This window comes from Electrona antarctica (assembly GCF_951216825.1).
Source record: "Electrona antarctica genome assembly, chromosome: 17".
In the NCBI taxonomy this organism is placed as follows: Eukaryota; Metazoa; Chordata; class Actinopteri; order Myctophiformes; family Myctophidae; genus Electrona; species Electrona antarctica.
The window spans coordinates 24,155,339-24,180,385 of NC_136798.1; the positions used below are offsets into that span (position 1 = coordinate 24,155,339).

General features: G+C 42.7%; 2 protein-coding genes across 11 annotated transcripts in view; one reads left to right on the plus strand and one right to left on the minus strand.

Moving 5' to 3' along the window:
- Positions 1-7,970, minus strand: part of lama2 (laminin, alpha 2) — a gene marked incomplete at its 3' end in the record, with an annotated part of 276,178 nt that extends 268,208 nt beyond the window's left edge. For 9 of the 10 annotated variants that reach the window (XM_079525885.1, XM_079525883.1, XM_079525882.1 and 6 more), the window contains exon 1: positions 7,802-7,969. In XM_079525885.1, the coding sequence (XP_079382011.1) occupies positions 7,802-7,880 (79 nt within the window). In that variant the 5' untranslated portion in view covers positions 7,881-7,969. Of the gene's footprint in view, positions 1-7,801 lie in introns of all 10 variants that reach the window. The other variant, XM_079525878.1, reaches the window with a different exon arrangement.
- Positions 7,971-10,822: 2,852 nt separating this feature from the next.
- Positions 10,823-24,725, plus strand: LOC306941037 (vesicular inhibitory amino acid transporter; the record flags this gene model as incomplete). Its single annotated transcript, XM_079526341.1, has 8 exons — positions 10,823-11,710; positions 14,609-14,707; positions 18,450-18,586; positions 19,319-19,445; positions 19,922-20,124; positions 20,275-20,512; positions 21,180-21,342; positions 24,109-24,725. 8 exons carry the CDS (start codon positions 10,823-10,825, stop codon positions 24,426-24,428), a joined length of 2,175 nt encoding a protein of 724 aa, XP_079382467.1. The 3' UTR covers positions 24,429-24,725.
- Positions 24,726-25,047: the final 322 nt, after the last annotated feature.

Here is a 25,047-nt window from a genome sequence, read left to right on the forward strand (position 1 = left end):
AAGGGACTGACAACTCTAGAAGCACTACTCATTACACCGGGAAGCTTTGATGATAGCTGCACACACCACAGAAAGCTCCTGGGAAACAGAAATCTCCCAGGAAAGATTGACTCGTCACACAAGTGCTCTTCTTTAAAGGCATCTCACTTTAAAGGCTCTTTCTTGGTTTGTTAATATTACCCAGGTGCAATAGTGGTTTAATAATGTTTCACTCATTATAGACTCTGCATTTTAAGTTTTGATTCTGGGAAACTTATGGAGTGATGAGAGCAGCATATATAATTAACTGCCACAGCTGGTGACAATTGACTTGTGAAGATAATAGGCCTAAGTTACAGTGATTTTGATGTTAAAATAGATCTATTTTTTTATGTCAAAGATATTTTAGATATTTATAGGCTACTCAAGATATGTGATATTATAAATAAATGAATAACAATAGCTGACAGAGAATGTGGCACCCTGCACTTATGCACACAAATACAGTACCATATGTTTTGTTTTGAAAGGTATCTACTATCTGGCAATCAATAAATATGTCATATTACACCAGTGCATTGTTTGCGTTTTGTGTTTACTATAGTACAATTATACAGTTTTCCAAATCAACTATGTTTTGGTGGATTTCTTGAGACAACATTGTTTTGGAGCTGTCCGTGGTGTTGAAAGGTGCACAATCCTAAGTGCTGAAATAATCGTCCCCCATCCTGATGAGAATCTCTATTGTGTGTGTGTACATAAGCAGCACATGCATGACTTGCATGTGCATGTATACACTAAACTAAAGGGTCTCGGTTTGGGGGTTTGAAAATGTGGACACCCTAGTGAAGGAGTGGATCATGTCCTGAAGGTACGGGGTGCCATGCCCTTGGTTGATTGTACAGTAGGTCAATAAGGTCATCACCAGTGTTCTGAATTAGACGAGGGCAGGAAGGAACCAGGAGCCACTGAGAGGAGGGAGATGTGACACATTCCAATACCCAAAGTCTCGGCCACTCGCTCGCTCACACTCAATCACTCCAGCATGGCGGTGTTATGGTGAAATTGGTGACCTGTCAATATTATGTGACAATCTTGTAGACTCCATACAATTTACATGGAGGTCTTTATACGTGGCCTAACCGCTAGGTTGAACTCTGCTAATAAACAAACTGCAACAATTTACATTCGGACACTGACATTATGTGATTGTCTACACGATTGTCACATATTTCAGCAGGTCGCCAATTTCACCGTAACACCACCATGCTGGAGTGACCGAGTGTGATTGAGCGAGTGGCCGAGAATTGGGGTATTGGAATTTGGCTTTAGGGAAGTTGAAGACATCTCTCTCTCTCTCCCTCTCCCTCCCTCCCTCACTCTCTCCATCTATACTCTACCTCTGTCCCTCTATCATAGACCAGAAGGATGTAGCACCACGCTTTCTTAGCACCCTAAGACCTAAGACACCCTAATTATAGACATGCACAGTGCACACACATGCATTGCACACACACACACACACACCTGTTGTTGGTCATACGAGCCGTGTCTTTGAGGAGAGGGCAATGCGGTCATTGATGAATTAGTTACCCTGAATCCGATGACAAGTTAACAGCACTGGGGGCCAAATACTGTGTAAGCTGTGTGACAGTAATCTATAAAACATTATGTTATAAGAGTAACCTTCCCCTCAGTATCTCATCTCACTTATGGATTTATATCACAGCCAATAAAACCACACACACACATACACGCACACACACGCAGAATCATAGCACTGTGGGCTGTGCACACCTAAATGAAAAATGAAAACAAGCCCGATTCAGCCCTTGCACTTGCTAACCCCACATCTTTCATCCTGCTATTAAATGAACAGAACCCTGTCAGGTGGTCCTCATCCATTTATCTCCTCAGGGGGTTGACCAATCAGTCTGACTGCACTGACCACTGGCATATGCAGGGACTGATGAAGCTGATTCTTCACTTTAACCTACAGTATACTGTATGCTCACGGCGAATAGCAACAATAGCCCAACTACAGTACAGCACAAACCCTTCCATTTTTACTATTTTTGGAACAATTGTGAACATGTTTCTTTCCACCTTGATGACTTCATACCAAATTTAAACAGACAAGCATTGAATAACATAAAGCATGCTTTTTGTGATTTCGGAGACATCTGTTTGTGTGAGCCTCCGCCAGCTAAATTATGCTGAAAATAGCAATGGATGTCGAGCGCGTGCCTGAGCCTCACTATGCCGGTTGACCTGGCCGCTCCAAGCAAGTCTTCTTTCTGGCCTGCCCCCCACCCCCCTCAGCCGCCTTTCCTGTTTCCTTCCGTCATTTTCTCTAAAGTCTCATTGTAACCTTTCTGTGGTCCGCCACATTGATATTCACATTGAATTTACTCCGTTTGGGTTCCCAGGCTGAGGCATTCTGGGAGGCCCCTGGCCTCAGGCGTATTGCATCAAATCCATTCAGCTAAGCCTGGCTGCCTTCGCATTATTAGCATGGCACGCTGCGATATTTTATGAGCATAATGATATTGGGTTGAATTCACTTCATAAAAATGTTGATTTCTCTGATGGTTAGAAAAGCCATTCTGGATTCACAGAGCGTTCCCTCCGACACCTCTGGTGGGTTCACGTCACATCAGTCTGAGCCCAGACGGGATAAAACCCACATTACCGTTGCATAAACACAAAACCTGGTATCTAAACCATTTTCTGTTGGGTTTTCTGGGTTTGTATCCTTCATAACAATATTACAGTTTCATGTCATTTCAATTCTTGGATCTGACTGTAACATTACTAACAAACACAATGCCTTCTTTTTGAAGAAGGAAAATAATGCCACTGTAAAGCTATGATTTATAAGTAGAACAACAACTAAATACATCACAGTCTATTGATGACCTGGCATTTATGTCTCATCTATAACACAGTAAAATGCTCAGTGTTCATTTATCCATTTTTAAGAGAATTAAATTGATTTGACACTCAGGATTTTACTGTGTAGTGTACACTGTACACGGTATACAGCTCGACCATCAAAGAGCCAGGTCAGAATCCTGCAGGGTCCGCCCGTTTACTATTTTTCCCTCGACTCTCTTTATAACGACTTCAAACTCATCCTCTCTCTCTACCACTCTCTCTCTTTCTCTCTTTCTCTCTCTCTCTCTCTCTCTCTCATCTGTCCGTCTGCGCCTTTTACAATGTAACCGTTTCACCCCTCCTCGCGTCTCTTCATCTCGGATTTCTCATCCTTGTTTTATATCTCCAGAGGTTGCCTCCCTCCTTTCCTCCTCCTCTCCTCTCCATCCCATCCCCTTCCACTGTGTGTGTCTGATTATCTCCCGATGTCTGTGAGCTGTGTCACTGATAGAGCGCAAGACTGGCTGACATGCCTGGTAATGAGGCGCCTCACACAGATGGCCCTTCTCTCTCACTCTCGCTCTCTCCCTCTCTGACGTGTGTGTGTGTGTGTGTGTGTGTGTGTGTGTGTGTGTGTGTGTGTGTGTGTGTGTGTGTGTGTGTGTGTGTGTGTGTGTGTGTGTGTGTGTGTGTGTGTGTGTGTGTGTGTGTCACACACACACACACACACACACACACACACTACTATACTTGTGTGGATATCAACATTTTAGTTTACTTTTTTGGTGTGCAACGCTGGTGCACAACTAAGCATAAATCAGGCATAACTCCAGTCCTAACGTCAAAATCCCCAAACCTTAACCCTAAACCCTGAAATTATCCTATTTCTAAGTCTAACTCTAAAACCTGTATTTTTCTTACTCATAAAACAACCATTTCTCTTTGGAGAACCAGGAAAATGTGAACTCACAATGTCTATTTCTCAAATTCTACTATACTACCCATTACAAGTATTGTAAGCACACACAACACACACCTCTCCCCAGAGGTGTTCCACATCATGCCTGCGTTAAACAGTAACTGGAGATGTGGTTACTGTAGGATTAATAGAAAAAGGCATTGTGGGGAGCGCGAGGTTTTTCGCATCTTCAGTCTCAGAGAAGCCCTCACCTCCTATAGAGGCAAAACACACATGCAAAAATGTGAAAACATGGAGAGACTCCATTGGGCTCGTGTAAAAATGTTGTCTGCTGCAGTGAACAAAATTACTTTTTTTTACAAGTGTGCTTGAGTACAGCTGGGTCATTTATAGCTCTTCAGCTGCTGTGAGGAGGCATAACTTGTACAAATGCAGGAGAGAATGCACACACCACAGACTAATGGATGATACAAAATGCCAAGAAGAGCTCACAGCATGCACCTACACTCTTAGACTTCCTTCCTGCGTACCGTGCAAACCATGCACAGTTTTCATTTAACTCTGAGAGTGTGAGGGTAAAACAGATATAGGCCTCATTTATCAACGTGATTTACACCAAACAATTGCAAATTTTCGGCATTTATCATTCCAGCGTGACTGGACTTTGACATACGCCACGCCGAAACTCTGGTCTGGTCGGAGCAGCATTGTCTGACTAGCTGACAGACAGGCATCTAAACATAATGTATTCACTCCTAAAATGTATATATAAAACGAATAAATAATATATGTAAAAGAAAAAAGAAAAGGCATACATCGATGTGTCTTTGAGTACTTTACTGGCTCTGTTAAAACATATGCGAGGGCATATGTGCGAGATTATTTTGACCACGGGACCGCAGCCGGAGATCAGACGCCTATATAATCCCTGTGATAATATAACATTTGGATTTTGGCATAAATGGACGTGCACTGCCTGAATCTGCTTGAAAATGGGTTCTCTTCGGCAAGCGACTGTCATACTATATAAAAGCTTTAACCATTATGTCAACGTCAGACTTTATACATAGGACCTTTCACAAAACTGCATACTCCCACATGCACATTCCTTTCTCTGCTTTATTAATCAACATTTCGGTTGAATAGGAGTATGGAACTTCATCATAATGAAAGTCCCCGTTTGCCTGAATGTCGATTAATAAAACAGAGAAAAGTATGTGTACGGACTACAGTCTGTATGTACATTTTTATCTAAGGGGATTTACTCTGAGGCACAACCCACTCGGAGGAGACCCCGGGGCAGACCAAGGCGCAGTTGGAGGAAACACATCGACTCATTGGCCTTGGAGCGTCTCGGGATCCCCCAGGAGGAAGTCACTAATGTAGCTCTGGAGAGGGAAAGTCTGCGACTTTTCCTACCCAGTTTCGCACCAGTGAGGGGTGAGAGGGGCTAGCCCGCAGCAGTCAGCACACACAGAAGTCAAGGCAGATGGCTGTATGGAACGTGAAGCACAACGGAGCTGCGCTTATGAAACAACACAAATAAAAACTTTGGCGAAAACAGAAGTCCCACACGAGGATAAAGGAAACATTCAGTCCAAATGTCCAGTTTGCTAATTCACAACTACTATTTTGGTGTTGAAACTTTGAATTTCTCGTAAATGTACGCTATGTGGGGATTATCTGACGAGGTTAAACCTTACATAGGCATAGGCTATACTAAATTATAGCCTACTAAATTGGTCAATATAATTAATAATATAGCTCCTTTCCATAGGAGTATCCTTTTATATTTTTCTAAGAAAAATACAGCCAGTAGCATAATATTTGAAATAACTAAAACAACTAAACACTAAAACTCATTTACATCAGAGAATGTTTTCATTCTGGATAAAATCATAAAAATGGTCTATGGTCTAATCTAATGGAATAAATGGATGATCAAATGCAGGAGTTTTGACGACTCATCTAACTGTATCTAGGGCCGTCACCTTGCCCCCCCGCCCCTCCCACCCATCACTGGTGCGAAACTAGGGGTCCCCACCTTTTTTCCATGTATACATCTTGTTGGCGAAAATAGCCAATCTCACAACGCCTGGCGATGCGACATGCGAGTTTGTACTTTGTAGATCTGCTATATTCAGAATGTTTGGGATGTGCACGCTTATCTGACTCCAAAAGTCAGACATGCGCAAATCACCCGTTGCTCCCGACATGCGTTGCGTCATGCTTGCGGTTAGATATTTTCTATTATAACATGCCAGGGTGGGTTGCTAGGGGTTCATGTGGTTTCATAGATAGAAGCCAACATTTCTTTTTTATGATCCCTGCTGCCACACACGCCCTGCCTTACCCCCATGTCATCTGTATTGATTTAGTCCCAGATGTCAATCCCTCATCCCTTCAGCTGAACGCAAAGAAAACAATAATCTATCTAACAAATACAGACAGACATAAACGTTACAAAAGGCCAACTACACCTAGCTAAAGGTATCTGGATTCACAGCATGAATCACTGTCCGTTAGTGTCACACTTTAAGCTCTTTCAGATGCAGAAATGGGTTCATGCCATTTCAGAATCAGAATCACTTTAGTCACCAGGGACAGTAAATGTAAAGGAATTTGTCTTGGTGACAGTCGTACAGGGCCATATCTGGAACTAATGTGATAAGATTTGTTTAATAGAGGCAAGCACGCTATACGGTACATTGGGTAAAAGATAAAAAGAAGCTCACATTCTTTACGAGGAGACAGTACAGTTGGACTAGAGAGTTGAACCTACATTTAAGTTTACAGATACAGAATTAATCTTATATATACACAGTACAATCATAATTCCATTACCATGTGCGTTCATACAGAGTGGCTGGCACACAGCATTGTTAGAGCTGAAAGGCATCTGCATAGAAACATCCTCAATGTTAATTTATTCATTTCTAACTTGCATAGACTTTCTCTGAGTTACAAAAGGAGCTCAGAGTTCAATTCAAACTCAGGATCCCACCGTGTGGCAGAACAATGTACAATAAAATAGTCACTTGTGTCCTGAGTAGTAGGGGGCATAAGCATAACCCCAAGCTAGTGGCACAGTGCCCAAACATTTTGTAAATGTCTGAGTAATGAAAGTCTGCAAACAAAGCTAGGTAGCTAATGATAAACAGCGTGGCCAAGCATTAACACAGCTCTAGGCCTTAAAGCAAGCAAAAAGGGCAACCTTGTTGTTTGTGTGTTTTACATGCCTCCCATGTACGACAATGACACGGTTCATTTATTTCCTGTAATTAAACCTGACTTGTCTGAATGATAATGGAAACAAATAAAATGTATGAAAATCTGTGACATAATGTGAAGCATCAGAATGGAATGGAAGGCTACACACCAAGAAATGGGTATAGAGGGGAAGAAAAAAGGATATCGGAAAGGTGTAGGTGCTGTAGTAGGCAAATGTAAGATAGATAGATAGATAGATAGATAGATAGATAGATAGATAGATAGATAGATAGATAGATAGATAGATAGATGCGGAACAGTTAATAGCCAACATATTTCATAGTTCATATCATAGGGTACACAATCTCCAATGTTATCTCCCCACCAGTCCCCACCTAGACTTGTAGAATTCTGTATTTAAAATGTAGGGGTCCCTACTCCCTTAGACAAAATATTTCCCCTGACCTAATAGGCTACATATAGCCTATGAATTTGGGGGTCCTTGTCCTTGACATACATGTTTGAGTAAATTGAGTAGGTCTACGACTGCTATAACCCTGCTGACAACACATAGGCATAGCCCAGACTGCCAATGTCAGTTAGACAATAGACATTCAATCAACACAGGTTATTTCATTCATTGAAGGCTACTTTACTTTTACATTCCATGTTTGAAAATCAAGCGCAGCTCTGCGTTTGGAAGACATGATGGAAGTGAAGAGAAAAGGTGAGAATAGGTGAATTGATCAGCAGTCTATATTTCGGTCCATCGCTCCAGAGGGGGTTGGGGTTGGGGGGGGGGGGTGGCTCACTCACCTCTTTGCTGTGCCTGGCAGAATCGACATTGCCATAGCAACAACGCCGAGAGAAGAAGCGCGAGCCAAACTCGCCTCATTTTCCAGTCGGTTGCTTTCACTGTCCGCGTGCGTCAGCCAGGTCCAACCAGGGCTACTTGAGATACGATACGCACACCGAACGTCAAACGGTGACAAACTGGAGAAAACTTTTTAACAAGTTGAACAAAACTCTCCCAAGTTCTTCCCTCCTCCCTCGTCTCTTCCCTCCTCCCACTCTCTCCTCTTCTCTTTTCGCGCCCTCCCTCTCTTCTTTTCTTTTCAATTCTCCCTCCTCTTTTTCCTCCTCTCCTCTTTTCTCTCCTTCCCTAAATTCCTCTCCACTCCAGCGTCGCACAAGGTACACCAATGAAGACCAGGTGAAACAAATGAAAACTAATTTGTGACGTCATAGACACGGTCTTAAGATGATGATAGTGGGTAGAAGATATGTTTATTATAGAGTAGTCAAGTCTGTTTACAATACTATTAATAATGTTGTTTCAAAAATATTATTTTGAAATTGACATGTTATTTTTCAGACATGTCAACTTAAATGTCAGTTTTGTCAAATGAGCACTAAACATCAGGCTAAAGGTTACTGCTGTAACTATAAAGAAAAGGTTACCCTTTAATCCAACTCAACTGCACTGGTCAGCATTTGTGTTGTCAATGAGTATAGTAGCCTATAGTAGGCCTATGCCCTATTCTATCTAGGCCTACTTGTCAAAACATAATGTGTTTTGTCTCACATGGGAAGGCAATTTACTTGAAAATAGACATGGATGGTAATTGGTAATTAAATAGGAAAATAGTTTGTCCAGTTGACAGTCCACCCTATTAGCTCTATTACTCTATGGCTCCCCCTACTGCTCAATACCACACACCACACTGGGGCAAAACGGGAGCAAAAGTGTAGGCAAAATAAAGAATGTAAAAATGAGTGCGTGCGTGCGCGCGTGTGTGCGTGTGTGTGTGTTTGGACCAAAGTTCTCCATAAAACTGTTTGTCATAGTTGTTGACAGAGCCTTAAAGTTAAAGATAGCAGTGGAAATAGGTATAATGGTTGGTGTCTGTCTCACACACAATTCCACACAAATTGGGCTGCCCTCTGTTCACCTAGTGCAGAAAGTAAATTTAATAGATTGACTACAACAGCATTTCTCAAGCAGTAGCTTTGGCCTCTGAACTTCTCCAAATCTCCCATAGGCTAGGACACAAATACCAGTGTGTTTTAATGAACCCCGGCCTCAGGGTTACAGAACTATACTGAAGGGTGTAGGCTACAGTACTTTATATGGAGAGAGTTTGACGGACTTCTCCAATTCTTAGCATTTCATTAGGCTATTATGTGTCTGTTTGTCTATCAGAGTGTTCAGAGCACTTGGCCATTATAATGCCTGAGCTCACTAACTTGTCAATCACTTCACCGACCGCACACACTGTGTGTGTGTGTGTGTGTGTGTGTGTGTGTGTGTGTGTGTGTGTGTGTGTGTGTGTGTGTGTGTGTGTGTGTGTGTGTGTGTGTGTGTGTGTGTGTGTGTGTGTGTGTGTGTGTGTGAATGCATACTGTATGGTGCAGGGACCACCAGGGTCAGAATGCCCCCAGACCCCTGGACCTCTAGAGACAAGAAAGGCTGAATCAGGAGACAGTGAGACTGAGGATGGGTTCTCATGTGCGGGCTTGGAGCTCTGGTCAACCCTGGAGGGTCTGGTCTATGTGGGGGTGGGCTGCAGCGAGGCTGGGAACTGACTGGACAGCAAGGTGAGTTGATGTGTCCTATATAATTACAATTATTATTAGTAACCATTTAAGCCCTATTTTATGATTCATTGCATGACCTGTCACACAAAATAGATCTGCTATTTGTGCTATGTTTGAAAAAAATAAATAATAATTAGGTTAGTAAGTTTTACATTTTCGGAAATGTTTGAAGATTGTTGAATGCCAGTATATAGGCTGAAAGTGCATGGTTAATATTCTATTGTGAATTTTGTTGTTCAGCTACATCAATAAGCATAAGACGCTATAGTCCAGAGTGACTTACAATAAGCAAGGTAAACATACATAAAAGGCAGAGAGACAGTGTATTGCACCAGTAACTTATACATTTACACTTTGTTATATACACTTATAACTTAGATGTTTTTTCTTGTATTTTATATTCATGCAATTGAGTGAACTCCCCTCTGTATATTTGCTGACGTCCAATCGAATCAAGACAAACAAGCCTGAACGTCAACCACGCAGTCATTTTGTCATTGTGAATATGAGTGTGGGGACACATTGTGCCACTGCCCAAATGATCCAAATACTTGAGCTCACTCTATTCAGATGGAGCCAAGAGATTCTGGAGTCCATTAATCTTAGCACAGGCATTGTCAGTAGAAAATAATGTTGTGAATGACAGAACATTATTTTTTCATGATATTTATTTCTTTGCAGCTTGGAGATGATAGTTTATTTTTTCTTCAAAAACATTTTTTTTAATCCTTTCACAACTGGAAAGGAATCCTTGACCGCAAAACCCTCAGATGTTATTATGTCATTGACCTGAGCCCCCCACGGCTAGTAATTAGGCTCTATTCTTGTGCGCTAGATCTGCTACAGTAATTTTACAGAACGTTGGCCCCAGAATAGAGGAGATAGAGTTCATGTGGTTACATACAGGGGTGTAATTGTTTTGTTTTTTTAAATAATATTAAATAGCTCTATATTCTGATCATGGCTAATGACTATAGACTACAAAATGATTAACAGGGGAACAGAAAATACATTTTCAGTTGGGATACCAATTTTATGCATGCAGAGCAGAGAACATATACAGGATAAACAACTGGATTCGTAAGCCATGAAACAGAAAAATTGAGCAGACAAAATTGGAACTGGAACACTTTACAATTGAAGCATGGGATTGAGGGATTCTCTCTCCTGACTGGATAAAACCCCTGTTACTGAACAAACACACTATTATATAGAATCCTCTTTAATAGCTGATTTTACATGGGCAGGTTCTTTCAGGGGGATGAAGAGACGCTGGTTCTGACTCAGAGAGATGAGCTGAACAGAACCTATGTAGAGGACAACATGCTGCCTCTAAACACTGTTACACCTGTGAGCATGGCTAATTCAAAGGACACACGATCCACCACAGCATCAGATACAGAAGACAAACATGTCCTAGTCCGGATGCATGAGCTGGGCATTGGTGACTCCGGAGCCGCCAGGACATCTACCAGTGAAAAGGACCCGGGTCTCGTCCATTTAGAAAAGCTAACTGCAACCACAGTAGAGGACAGACCATCTCCTGGCGAGGATCGATTCACCAGCATATTTGATCAGGAGAATCCACCTTCTAAAGAGGCCGTCACTGACGGAACCTTTAACGGGCCTGGCACCAGCACCACATCACCCGCTGGGCTCGACGAAACTAAAAGTTACTGTGAAGGAACGCCACCCTCCGCTGAGGTCCACCCCATGCAGAGAAGAGGCTGCAGTTTGACCCACAAGGACAAAGCCATGCCCGACAGGAACCAAACCAATAAGAAGAAGACATCATACCGGCAGGCTAGAGAGGTCAGAGAGAAATGGTACCAGACACCATCTGAGGTGGATCGGGACCACACAGAGAACAAAAAGGCAGCTGTGAGGAGCAGCAGAACTTCCCAGGAGACCCCACACAGCTTGGCTCCTAGACTGGCGAGCCGTGAGGAGAGAGCAGCAAAGAAAGGGGAGATGGAGGAGAGAGGTTTGGAGGGATCCTCCATCCTCTCCACAGATCCACACGAAGAGGGACTTCCAAGATGTGCCTGGAGACCTGACTCTGAAACCAGTCCCATTCCCATTCTCAGCACCTGGGAGGCAGGCTGGAATGTCACCAACGCCATACAGGTAAGCACACAGATGACATCATCGCAACATACGTAACTGTATATACTGTATACAACGCCTGTCTCTGATCCTGTGTCACACCAGTCGGGGACAGTGATACAGTATTTTCACCTTACAGTTGTAGGGGAAAATAAGCACACATCAATTGGGCTAGCTGCCAAGAGTAGATGTGGAAAGAAACCAGCACACTGATCTGATCCCATAGAGTATGGCCACCGCTACATTTCACAATTACATCAAGAATGGATCAAATGACAGTGTGTTCTGATGGTATATAGTCATGCTAATAGCTTATTATGCTGTAAATGTTCGTCCATATTCAAACAGTTGTCTCTGAAAATTGAATAACGGAGGTGTAATGGACCAGTGTGTCTGTGTCCATAGAGAATACATTATGACATTATGCTTCATTATAGCACACACACACACACACACACACACACACACACACACACACACACACACACACGCACACACACGCACACACACACACGCGCGTGCACGCACACACACACACACACACACACACACACACACACACACACACACACATACACACACACACACACACTTTCATATAGATAGATAGAAACACAGACACACACACAGACACGCAAATGCACGCATTTCTAGCGGGAATTGAGATGCATTTACATTAAAAGCATTTGTGTCATGTTTGTGTAAACAACCTGATTTTGATCAATGGATCATTACATCCACATGTAAGATGACATTCTGTACTGTATGCTATGCAGGCATAATTATTCCTGGGGTTGTTTATTGATGCTAGTCTGTCTGTCTATGTGCCAGTTTGTTGGTTTTTTGACAGTTTTCCCCAGAGACTGCATGGGGTCCCTGCCAAAACAACAGCTTATATCTCATAGTTGGGAAAATGTCTTACAGAATACTGATCACTTTACAATTATAAACAGTACAGCACTACCTCTTTGCAATAATAATAATAATCACTTATTTCTTCCTTAGATAAAAGGCTTTAGCAAATAATATTACAGTAATACAGATTACAGATATTAACACTTTATTGTAATTGTATTCACTGTTTTTGCAAAATTTCTGGCTCGAGACCCAAAAGAGAAATGTGGCATTCTATGAAAATAGCAGATCTACAAGCTCACAACACGTTGCATGGGAAATACTGATACTACTACTACTAATTCACTATTCACTTACTAATGCAGTACTCGGTAGTAGCTGCTAAAAAGTACCGTAGCAACTGTAGCCTACTGCTTCAAGTCAAGCAGCGTCATCCAATGTAAAGGCTGTACATTATCACATATTGTTGTTGTTTTTTTAAATATATGTTTATTGGTAGCAGGTTTCAACAATTTAAAACAGTTTGAACATACCATTTTTCCCTCACCCCATCCCTCCCCCACAGTTATCGTCATCATTTTTTTTTCTTTAAGACAATATACAAAAATAACAATAATAGTTGAGTACAGACACACACACACACAAAAACCAACAACAAAAAAGTCCAGTCCAATCAAACAAACATGCATATTTGAGTGTAAACAATAGGACACAAAAAATAAATTAAACACAGATGACAAAAACAATATAAATAACAAAAACCAAAAAATAAATAAAATTATTACAATTATGAGTTGGGTTATTTGAGTTCAAGAGATAGTCACAAGTTATGTTAGAAAAGATTGCGTTGGATCGGAATGTTGTCATACATCACCCCCTATAAAGTGATATACTCCAGACAATTCTATCATTATGAGAAATCATTATGAGAAAGCAAAAACAAACAAGTATTGACGCAATTAGTCTGTCGGAAGTACTCTCAGATTCTCAAAATAGGTAATAAATGGTTGCCAGCTAGAAAAGAACCTTTCTGTTGAACCTCTAATTGTAAACTTTATTCTTTCCAATTTTAAAAACCCCATAATATCCTTAAGCCACATAGCTATAGAAGGAGGAGGTGGGGATTTCCATCCCAACAATATTCTATATGTCTTGCTATCAGTGTGGCAAATGCCACATATTGTTGACAAGTAATCAATCCTCCATCCGTCATGTTTTTGGTAGAGAGAGAGCCAGTGATTTTCTTGAAAGTTCAAATCCTTTGAGTGATTGCAAAAGATGCAAAATAAACAATCTCATGTACCATTCATCAATGAAAATACATTCCCTGGTGATGAGTGACTTACTGATTGATGCCAGCAGCCTATGTCTGTATCTGTGCCAGCTTGGTATAATATTTATTAGAGAATGAACTTGCACCAAATCAAATGAGTAAAAAAAGGGAAAAAGCCAGCTCCCCAGGCTATTGCCTAAGATATATTATGAAAATCAGTTTGGATTTCCACCCTGGTTGTTAATGAAGTAGTCTGAGTAGTCTCTTCATTACAGATTAGACTGTTGGCTGTTAGCTTTGGTAGGAGTTGGCTCTTTGCCACCTGCATTAATTAACAGTCTGTGATAAGAAGAATAGTGTTTATAAACAAATCTGTATCATATTGATTTTCCAAAAAGGCATCTTTAAAATTCAAGATATTCAAAAATCTAATTTAACCTTAGCAAACCACTTTCTTTTAATTACCGGTAATTATATGGGAGGTATTTATTTATTATTCTTCGTTCTAATAAAAATTACAGCCCTGCCAAGGAATTGGCAATTGACTGTCTTTACAATGTTGAATGGAGAACATGTTAAGTTCTCAACCTCACCATAATTTCTTTAGTCAAGTGCAGCCCTATGGGTCTCCACTAACAACAATCCACTGGAAGTTGGATGCTTCATGTCCCTGAGGATTGCACACACATTTCCTTTTCTATGTTGGTGATGAGCCTTTTGCATATTTCCCTTGAATTTAAATGGTAGTGGTTTTCATTTCTTGTGTTAAAGTCTTCTTTTCATTCAAGTAGCCTAATTTGTTGCACCTGGTGCTGAGCAATTACTGCTGCTTGCAGCCTCGGATAAGTGCTGTTTGCATAGCGCTTGCTTCATATGGTTTTCCCTCAGGGGTAAGTTAAAGAAAAGTTTGGGTATGATTACCAAGTAATCACTCTCAATATTAAATTGAGCTGAAAGGCAGCCATGTTTACTCTCATTCATAGTGGCTTTTTAATTAGATGCCCTCCCCATCACCATTATGTTATATACTGAGTAGGGGAGGTGCATTTTGATACTGTTCTTTAATTTGCCTTTTACCTCTATATACAGAGGGTGGTATTGTTTACTTTAGATTGGGATTTAGGTTGATTGGTTGTTTTTTGTGCTGATTGTATTGGCCTTATAGCCCCGGTTTCTGATTGCTTTCCCCTGTACCATATAGGGTGGGTGTTTTCAAATTAATTTAGGTCACCTTTTGTTTTATTGTTAAACTAGAAAAAGTGCCCCTCAGGGCACAGGTCTCCACCAGGGCAGGTCAGGTTGTGGCCTCCTGGTGGCGACTATAGAGATACTGTGTAATGATTTGCGGGATTTTTGGACAAAATATGGAGGAGTAATATCAAAAAATGTGTTTTACAAAAGTCGGCCTCCTGGTGGCGCTATAACAGGCTGTTCTGGAAAATGTGGGGCATCATTGGCATCCAGGGAGTGTGTGTGCAAAGTTTGGCATCGACCGGGTTAACTGTCCCGGAGATTAGCTGTTCACAGACGGACGGAAGGACGGACACACACACACACACACACACGGACGGAGTGCAAAACATACTCTCTCCCCATGCCTTCGGCCTGGTGGAGACAATAACGGACCAGCTGTAAGTGGCGTGATTATTGGTTTCCTGTAATTATTCGTTTTTCATCTTTCTGTAGCCTTTGGATGCTGCTGTTTATTTTTGAGTGGTGTAAACCACTCCTACAACTGGCTTTGTTGTGCAGAAAAAATGAGCATGGTTGCTATGTTCACCCTGTTCACCCGGGGTGATTTTTGAGTGGTGTAACAACTGGCTTTGTTAGTGCAGAAAAAATTTGCATGGTTGCTATGTTCACCCTGTTCACCTGGGTGTGATTTCATTATGTCAGAGCTGATTTCATTACGTCAGAGCTGATCAGGCTATATAATACCTTACACCACTCAGTTCACACAGGTGTGATTTTTTTATTTTGCATAACAAACCCAAAAAATAGCTTCACAGATATGTTATTTCTGCTGGGGTGTCATGTTTCCAGGAAACATTCTCCGAAGCACAGGCATGAGCAGCACACCCTTGATTATGAGCAGGGGTATGGCCCTTAGACATGTCTCTGTTGAAGCCAAAAACTTCCCGAGATTCCTTGCGAAGCATAGCGGAAGCTTGTGAAACTTCCACGTGTGTAACGGAAGGGGACGTTCGGTCAAGGGGCCAGTGAGGCTATTCAACGTTGAAGCTCTGGGCCCTAGTGGTAGGAGGAGGGACTACAGGCGGACCCGTGGATTCATGACCGGGAAACCCTGTGCAGCTGGGCTTTAACATTGAGCGCTCGGTTGCACTTCCGCATTTGACCACCAAAATTTGGTGGTCAAATGCGGAAGTAGACGTTCTGAGATGGTACTTCCGGCAGTCTTCCGGGTGCTTCAAAACGCCACTGAGCAACTTCCACTGACATGAATAGCTGGGGGGGCGGAGCTTCGCGCCAGTTCAGTCTCTATCCTTTTATATACTCTATGCGTTCGGTCCCTTGGATTGAATTGATACTGCAGTGGCCAATGAGACATCTACCTTTTTTTGAGGGGCATTATATTCAGCTATATGTTACGTCATGATGATGTACGATAATAAGAGCACCCCTCACTTCACAAGGGTGGCTCAGAGGTAGAGTGGCTGGATGGTAACCGCAAGGTTGCTAGTTCAAACCCGGTCCTTTGTCCTTGAGCAAGACACTGAACTGACACTGAATTGCTCCTGATGTGCTGCTTGGTGCCTTGCATGGTTTCCACCACCATCAGTGTGTGAATGGGTGAATTGATGCACAATCTATGTAAAGCGCCTGGATAAAGGTGCTATATAAATGCACCATTTACCATTTAAGGTGTTGTGTCAACAGTTCAAATCTGCGGCGGAGCCAATCAAATTAAGCTATTAGAAACTGACCTGCAACAGGAAACGGGAATGTCACCTTCTGGAAAAGGTAGCGGTCATGCACAGAGCCTACATGATCCAGAAAGATAGGGGAGTTTGTCCTGCTACTGTATGAGGACTGCATCAGAACCAGGGCTCTCTCTCTCTCTCTCTCTCTCTGCTCAAAAATCCCCTTTTGGCAGTGAGTCTGGTGGTGGTACTGGTGGTCTGGTCAGAACAGCCTAACAATCCTCACGTTTTGAAGGGCTGTACAACCGGTTTCCCGAGGATATCCAACCTTAAGGACACGAGTGACAGTGAGGCACAAATTGTGGGGCTCAGTGTTCCAATTAAGGCTTCTGATCCAATTGATAGAGTTTGGGCAGACATCTCTGTCACAGCATGCAGGTTCTTTTTCTTTAAATTAGAGCAGGCAATTATTTTTTACCCCTTTTTCTCTCCCAATTTAGCCGCTATATGCATATTAGCAGGCGACGATGTACAGGGTTCTCATCTTCTGTCGGTGGTACCATGCAGCCGTTACGTCGGCAAGGGTTCCAAACCCGTCCTTCTGCTAGAGATGCACACCAGAGGAAGCCCCCTCAGAGGTCCAGGGCCTCAGGGGGGTGCCATGACAAATCTCCTTCCCATGCCTGGACAGCTGGGATGGGAAGAAAGAGTGTCAAACCCTTAGGTACTGGCTACAGCATCAAGAGGGTACCGAATTTAGGTATGGCAGCATCCCCCTCCTCATTCTTAAACAACTTAACCCAAAGGAACAGCTTGCTGTCTTTAACTCTATGTATTTCTATTTCCACGCGCTAGAAAAAACAAATGGTGGATTAATCAATCTTAGACTTAAGGCGGTTAAAAATAAAGACACTGCTACTGTCTTTAAAGATGCTGAACACAGATTAGATCTGGGGGTCTATAGAAAGATGGAGTGGTTCACTTCCAGAGATCTACACGATCAGTCAATTAATAAAAGTTAAGTACAAAATCCATCATCATATTCATGGTCTCCTTCTTTGTTTTCCTTGTTTGTCATTTCTGGCTCCGTCTTCTTGCTCTACTTCTTCTTGGCCATCCAGTCAGGGTTTGTTTACCTCCGTGGAGCTTTGTAATTGGGAGCCCAGCCAGGCTGTGCTCAGACGAGTCAGTGAGGAATAAGCTGGCAAATAAACAGAGAGCAAGAGAATTACAGAGACTGGGAGAGAGGAAATTAGACAATTCGATGTCAAATTTCTCCCAAACTCTTTTCATTTCAGGCAGTGACTCACACAAGGTCAAAATATGCATATGTTCAACAGACAATGGTTACAAAAGACTCACTTGAAAGTGTGTGATGCACTCCCATAGTTCTCGCAGCCAGTATCTTGTTCAGACATCAAAACCACAAGAGTTCCAGCATTCTCTCCTCTCCTCTACTTTCCTGTCCTCTCCTCTCTTTACAAACTACCAATTAGTTCAAACAAGTCCTGTGCCTCACAGGAAAAACTATATTTCTTAAAACAATTATATTTGCTAAATTATCGTGGCATGCACATGTTTGACTTAAAAAACAAACTCCATTAACCTGTCTACTATATATATATATATTTATTTTCCTTACCTCTCCTGTCTCCTACCTACCTACCCCCTATATCTCTCTCTCTCTCTCTCTCTCTCTCTCTCTCTCTCTCTCTCTCTCTCTGCCCATTGCTGTCTTTGGTCTTTGCAGGGTATCTTTGTGTTGGGTCTGCCCTATGCTTTGGTCCATTCAGGCTATGTGGGACTGCTGTTGTTGGTCCTGTCAGCCTGGATCTGTAACCACACTGGCCAGCTTCTAGTGTCCTGTCTGTACGAAGAAGAGTACAGGTATACTTCCCTGTTCTATTCTATTCTTCTGTTTTGTTTCACTTGACCTTAGTTTAACAATGCATGAACAGGCAGACACTTGAAAGATTTCTACTTAATCTTAAACATTAATTAAATAACAAACGTTATTCTGTTATTTTCTGTTATTTTCTATTTCCATCAGTGCTATTTTGTTATAATTATTTCTGATCATTTATGGAAGGATTTTTAGTTGACATACCGGTATGCAAGAATGTTAACATTGTAGTGGACGTACTGTGACATTAGCCTGGTTAATAAACCAGACCGAATCAGCCGTTGGCAAAAAAAAGTTGCCTACCAGCAGATTTCGGTCTGGCGAGGCTCAGTAGCACGCCTCTTTCCTACAATCGAGAACAGGTCGGACCAATCGGGACACGGTATGCAATATGGGCGGGCTTTGGTACAGTGACGTTCAATGCTTGAGACCTTTGACTGACAGTAGCTCTGACCAATTGCGTCAAAGAGAAAATGTTTGAACACGCCCCACGGGAAATGAAATCCAAGTGGAGCCAGCCCAGACTGATATACCGCGACAGTGTTGTGTGATATTAGTCTGGCTTATTAGCCAGGCTACTGTGACATGGCAGTGTACGTTTAGAATAAATTAATATCCCCTGCCACAGTTTCATTGATTAATCACAAAATTGAATAAGACCAAAAAGGTTGAAACCAACATTTGCATTTGAACGACATATATATTTTTTCTATCAGTGTTGGTTCTGGGCCGGTGTCGAGGGTTCGAGTCCGACACAGCTACCAGGACATAGCGGAGGCATGCTGCCAGGCACTGTGCCCAAAGTGGGCTGGACTGGGGGGATGGGTGGTGAATGTGGCCCAGGTAAAACACACACACACACACACACACACACACACACACACACACACACACACACACACACACACACACACACACACACACACACACACACACAAACACATTTTACAGTTAAACATTTTGGAAAAAATAATAATGGACAACTTTTGAAGCCAATCTTGATCACATCACATATATGGAGACTGTACTGATTTGCGTGTTGTTTGGACAAAATCTGTAGGAGTAAAAAACAGCCTCCTGGTGGCGCTATAACATCTGAAAAGTTTGAGGCAGACGTTCTGCTCTGGCATCCATGGAGGTGCCAGAGATTAGCTGTTCACAGACAGATGGGCACGCACACACACACACACACACACACACACACACACACACACACACACACACACACACACACACACAGCCTTCGGCTGGTCGAGGACAATAATTAATGAATGTAAGGTTTCCATCTGTCTTGTCTTGTCTGTGTGTGTCCACTCCAGATCATAGAGCTGCTGATGACCTGTACTCTGTACCTGCTGGTGTCCAACAGTCTGCTGTGGGACAGTCTGTCAGGCATGGCTGTTCCCAGATCTGTGTGCTCGCTGCTCACTCTGGCGTGTGTGCTGCCCTGTCTGCTGCTCACTGACCTCAGACCAGTGTCTACACTCAGCCTGCTCTGTTCCCTGGCTCACATAGTCATAAGGTGAAGCAGTTATTGTAACCACGTAAACCCTCAATCCTTAGCTAAAAATTTTAGTTACTATAGTTACTTCTGCATTCTACATTGCAGCATTAATACTTTTACTGAAGTAAAAATATGAGTACTTTTTCCACTCTGTGTGTTACGTGGCAGTGTGCTGGTGATGCTGTACTGTGTGAGCCAGGCCAGTCGCTGGTCCTTGTCCTGTCTGTCTGTGTCCGTGGACCCGGAGGACTTTGTGGTGTCCGTCGGCATGATCGTCTTCTCCTACACATCGCAGATCTTCCTGCCTTCCATAGAGGGCAGTATGGCGGACAGTGGGCAGTTCAGCAGCATGCTGCAGTGGACCCACGCTGCCGCCTGTGTCATGAAGACCACGTTTGCTCTACTGGTTAGCGACTCAAACGTTTGAGCGGTGCTAACCGCTCCAACGTGTGGCAACGTGTGTTTATTCTATATTACCCCCCCTCCATTCAAGTCAATGGCAAAATTAACTAAATATGATGTCAAGTTGAGTCAATAGATCATCATCATGCATCATCGTCATGATAAAAAGCACGCCTCACTTCACACAAGTGAAGCCTTTTTTCCACAGAATGTTTGCCTATTGATGCCCAGAATAGGGACGCTAAGGGCTGGGCTACACTGGGGTGGAGTCCGCAGGGGTCTGCAACGGTACGCTATAATCAATTGAACCCAGCTACACCGAGTGTGGGTGCGGTGCGTGCTGTATTTTCTAAATTAATTTTATTTCCGCATATATCTGCAGGAGTTACGCAACCCTTCCCCTCGCCTTCAGAGGAAAATAAACAGTAAATACGGAACTCTCCGCAGGACAGACAAATTGTCGATGCAGCCACCTGGTCCCCCGCGGCACGGTACGATTCCGTTCCGTTCCCAGTGTAGCCCGGACATAAGGTTACTGATAGATGGATGGACAAAACAAATGATTGACCAGCCAGGTGAACTAATGAACTGATGAACAGACATGTGGGACAAACTGATTAACGGGTCGTCAATTTGCCTGCTTGATTGATGTCTTCCTCCTCCTCCTCCAGGCCGTGTTGACATGGGGACAGGGGACTGGTGAGGTCATCACAGACAACCTGCCCTCCGACCTCCGACCCCTAGTCAACCTCTGCCTGTTGGCCAAGGCCCTGCTGTCCTACCCCCTGCCTTTCTACTCCGCCGCTGAGATACTGCACACCTGTCTGCTCACAGGTACAATTACACCAATGTTTCTCAAACATTTTCATGTCAAGGACACCCAAATTGATAGATATGTTGCCAAATATATATACCGTATATTTGTACAACCCCTATCATGCCAGGGACCCGCATAAGTGAAGGTTTGTGTTATTTTTTTTAAATGTAACAAACATTCAAAAATAGCCAATCGTGTTGAGTATACTTTGGCTATTCGAAAATAGCCTATCTACAAGCTATTTTCGAATAGCCAAAGTATACTTTGGCTATTCAAAAATAGCCTATCTACACTTTGACACTAACTCTGGGGGAGCCCGGGATCCAACTGGGAGGTTCAAAGTAAAAATATTTAGCGTTGGGCCGATTCTACTCAGAGACATGGACACTTTCAAAGACATTTTAGAAACGGGTGGATGGCACTTACACCCGCCTTCTAATGTGAGCGCCCGTGTTTCTTCACTAGTCCGATCCAGAAGAACAGTTTGCCAGCCACTGCTACAGAGCTGATCATGAGGTTATATCTTCCCTTCTTCTCTGGAATCCTGCCTCAAAGCAGACCAGAGATAGAAAACTGTCGTCCCCTGATGTCATCGCTAGGGACACATGCATCAGTAAGCAGGAACTGGGGATGGCAATGAAAGACCGGGAAGTCTTGCGTGGCATTGTGAAGTGGGTGGAAGTGATTGTTGTCACCTCAGTGTATATTATTCAGTCTGCCACCGTGTCTTTGGCAACATTATGGGCTATAGTAACTGCAGCTCATAAAGTTGAATAAAACATAAACACAGTAATTGAAGACAAGTAGATCACTACTACTAATACATTTTTTCATACTTGGTTTTGTGCCGTGTCGTGCACCGACAATTAACGATCTAAAAGCAGTCACAGACTCACATCGCATGCCACGGTGACACGTTGTGAGCTTGTAGATTGCCTATTGTCAGTGCACCAGACCGGCATGCAACTATGTAGCTCCAAGTTATCACAACAGAAAATAGAATCATGTGGATCTTGAGATCCACATGGGAAGCTCCAAAGAAGCTCCAATATGGATCTAACTTCATGTGATCAGCCTGTCAGTCAGTTATCTATGGAATATGACTCCAATTTGGGGCAAAGTTTCAGCCTGAGCACAGCCCCAGCCCGTGCTCAAAAGTCTCAAACACAAGTGAAAGAAAATGTGTTGAGGTTCTTCTGTGGCCTGCTGGCACTGTGCACAAGACATTTGGTGCTGATACCAGATAGCTCCGGACACACATAGACAGACAAGCACACAGGCAGACAGAGCTAGACTCCTGCAGTGCCACACCGCAAAAACAGTCCTACAATGCATCTATTGCAGTGGTTCTCTTTTGCCCGATTTCGACTGCATCTTTAGCACGCCCCAGCCACACCAATTCAAGGAGTTGCATTTGTCCCGACCCGACCCTTTGGTGTGGTTTGGGCTTTACAGGTCCCTCGACCTTTACAGGTCTGTATCTCTGAGAGGTATGGGGGTCCTTAACCAATTTAGACCAGTTGTAACCTATACCTATACCTATATCTTTTTAGCAGCATCTGTGTCATAGTTGTTGCTATATAACAACATGAATTTAAAATGTTTTAGAATTGCCCTCAGGTGTAAATGTAAATCTTAAATGTGGAATGCTAGCAAGCATTAAAGCACATTCTGACTGCAGAATGTGCCTTATAGCTTGCTAGCAAAGTTTGAAAATCATTTAAAAAAAAATTAAAATTCATGCAAGAGAAGTTCCACATTTAAAGCGCAAATAACATGCATTTAAAAACTGCTTTTAATATTTAATATCATATTGCCTATGTCCCTCAAAGTTATTTCTAATGGTTTGAGCCTCAATCACCACTCTGATATAACCAGTCCTTGTCATTTCTTTCTGGACTTTGAAAGCAGTTTTAGCTGCAGTACCACAATGTCCTGAGGTGGTGGGGGTGCTCATATGCAGATTATTTAATATTTGAGTCATTATAATACTGATTCTAGATAAAACCAGGCTTGTTTCCATTCCATGCAAGCTTGGAAAATCAACAATGGTGGACATTGTAAACAAAGTGGAAATGCAAATTTGGAACTGAAGACTGAAGAAGAGGAGGAATTATACAAAGTAGGGTGACATTGATGACATCACGATGAGGACAAAATCAGTTGAGCTGTTCCTGAGAGCAATTTCCATTAAAGCACCCATATGATATGAAAGCCTGATTGGTCAAAATTGGTTATTTGTGGGGATAGAAAACACATATGGGAGCCCCAAAAACACAAAATAAATTGAAAAAGTTGAATTTTATGTTATAGGTCCTTTAAGATAAACAGCCAGAGTCAACATAGCAGACTAGTTATAGTAACATTTGATATCTACAGTAGCTATTAACATTATCTAAATGAAATTAGCATATTGCGAAGTTAGTTAGCTAGCAAACCTTAGCTTAATGCAAGTAGCACTTGCTAAATTTAGTTCTAGCAAAGGTTAACATGTTAATGTACTCATGAGAGCAGTAGTTGTAGGAATTGGTGCCAATTCAGCAGGAGCAGAGAATAATTCAGTAGGAGCAGAGAGCATGTTTGGATGCTGGAGCAGAGTGATGCTCCAAAATTCTAAATCCATTGAACCTGCCTCCCACTCTTAGCCTTGCCCCCTCACTCTATTAGCCCCGCCTCCCACTCTTGCTGATTGGATGGGCGCGAGGGCCAATGAAATTGAATGCTGCCTTCAGAAAACATTCCAAGGCATATAAGTCACATCTGCACTCCACACTGTCCGACAGGTCCCAGTGTGCCATCCCACCCCACACATATAGGTGGAGCTGTGTCCTACGCTGGCCTTGTGCTCCGCGGTGCCCTGCTGGTGACGTCCTTTCTGCTGGCCCTGCTGGTCCCTCGCTTCTCCCTCCTCATGGGCCTGACGGGCAGCGTGACCGGGGCGGCCATGGCGCTCATACTGCCCTGTCTGTTCCACCTGCAGCTGAGGTGGAGCCGCCTCACCTCCAAGGACAAAGTCAAGGACGTGGCCATACTGAGTTTAGGGCTGAGCTGCAGCGTGTCAGGCCTGATATGCTCAGTCAAAAGACTGCTAGAGGGACTGTAGGGATGGATATGCTGCTGGATGAAGGGGACCTGCATGCCGTTGCTTTTGATACACAAATTGTGAGCTTGTAGATGACCTATATTCTCTTAGGCTCTTCTATGATGCAATACTGTTTCCTCGTTAGGGAGAGGCTGATATTATAGGAAATAGGATCTTGTTGGTTGGAAACCTCATATGTCGAAAACCATTACATTTCAGGATTCAAAGGATAGCAAAAAACTGTTTTGTGCTTGTAGATCTGCTATTTTTGCTACTTTTGTGTGACACTGTGTCACTAGTGTGATGAACTAGAGCATTTACGGGGAAAAAAGTTAAAATATGGAGATAAGAGGTTTCTGCCCGTCAGCGATGATTTGTTTTTTGAGTTCACATTAAAGAGCAAATCCACAGACTGTATTCCAGTGAAGAGACGCTTGATTGGGAACTTGAGGGCTTAGATTTAGGAAGGATCGCATGCACTCCTGTTTCATTACAGAAACCAATGTTATGTTTATTTAAAAAAGAAAAAAGCACAGATTGTCCTCCTGTTGCCGTTTAGTGGTGCATGCGCGTACTGCAATTTCTCAGTAGTCTTGTTTTGTTCGACAAAAAGCAATTAGTCTTGGTCTTTTTGTTGCCT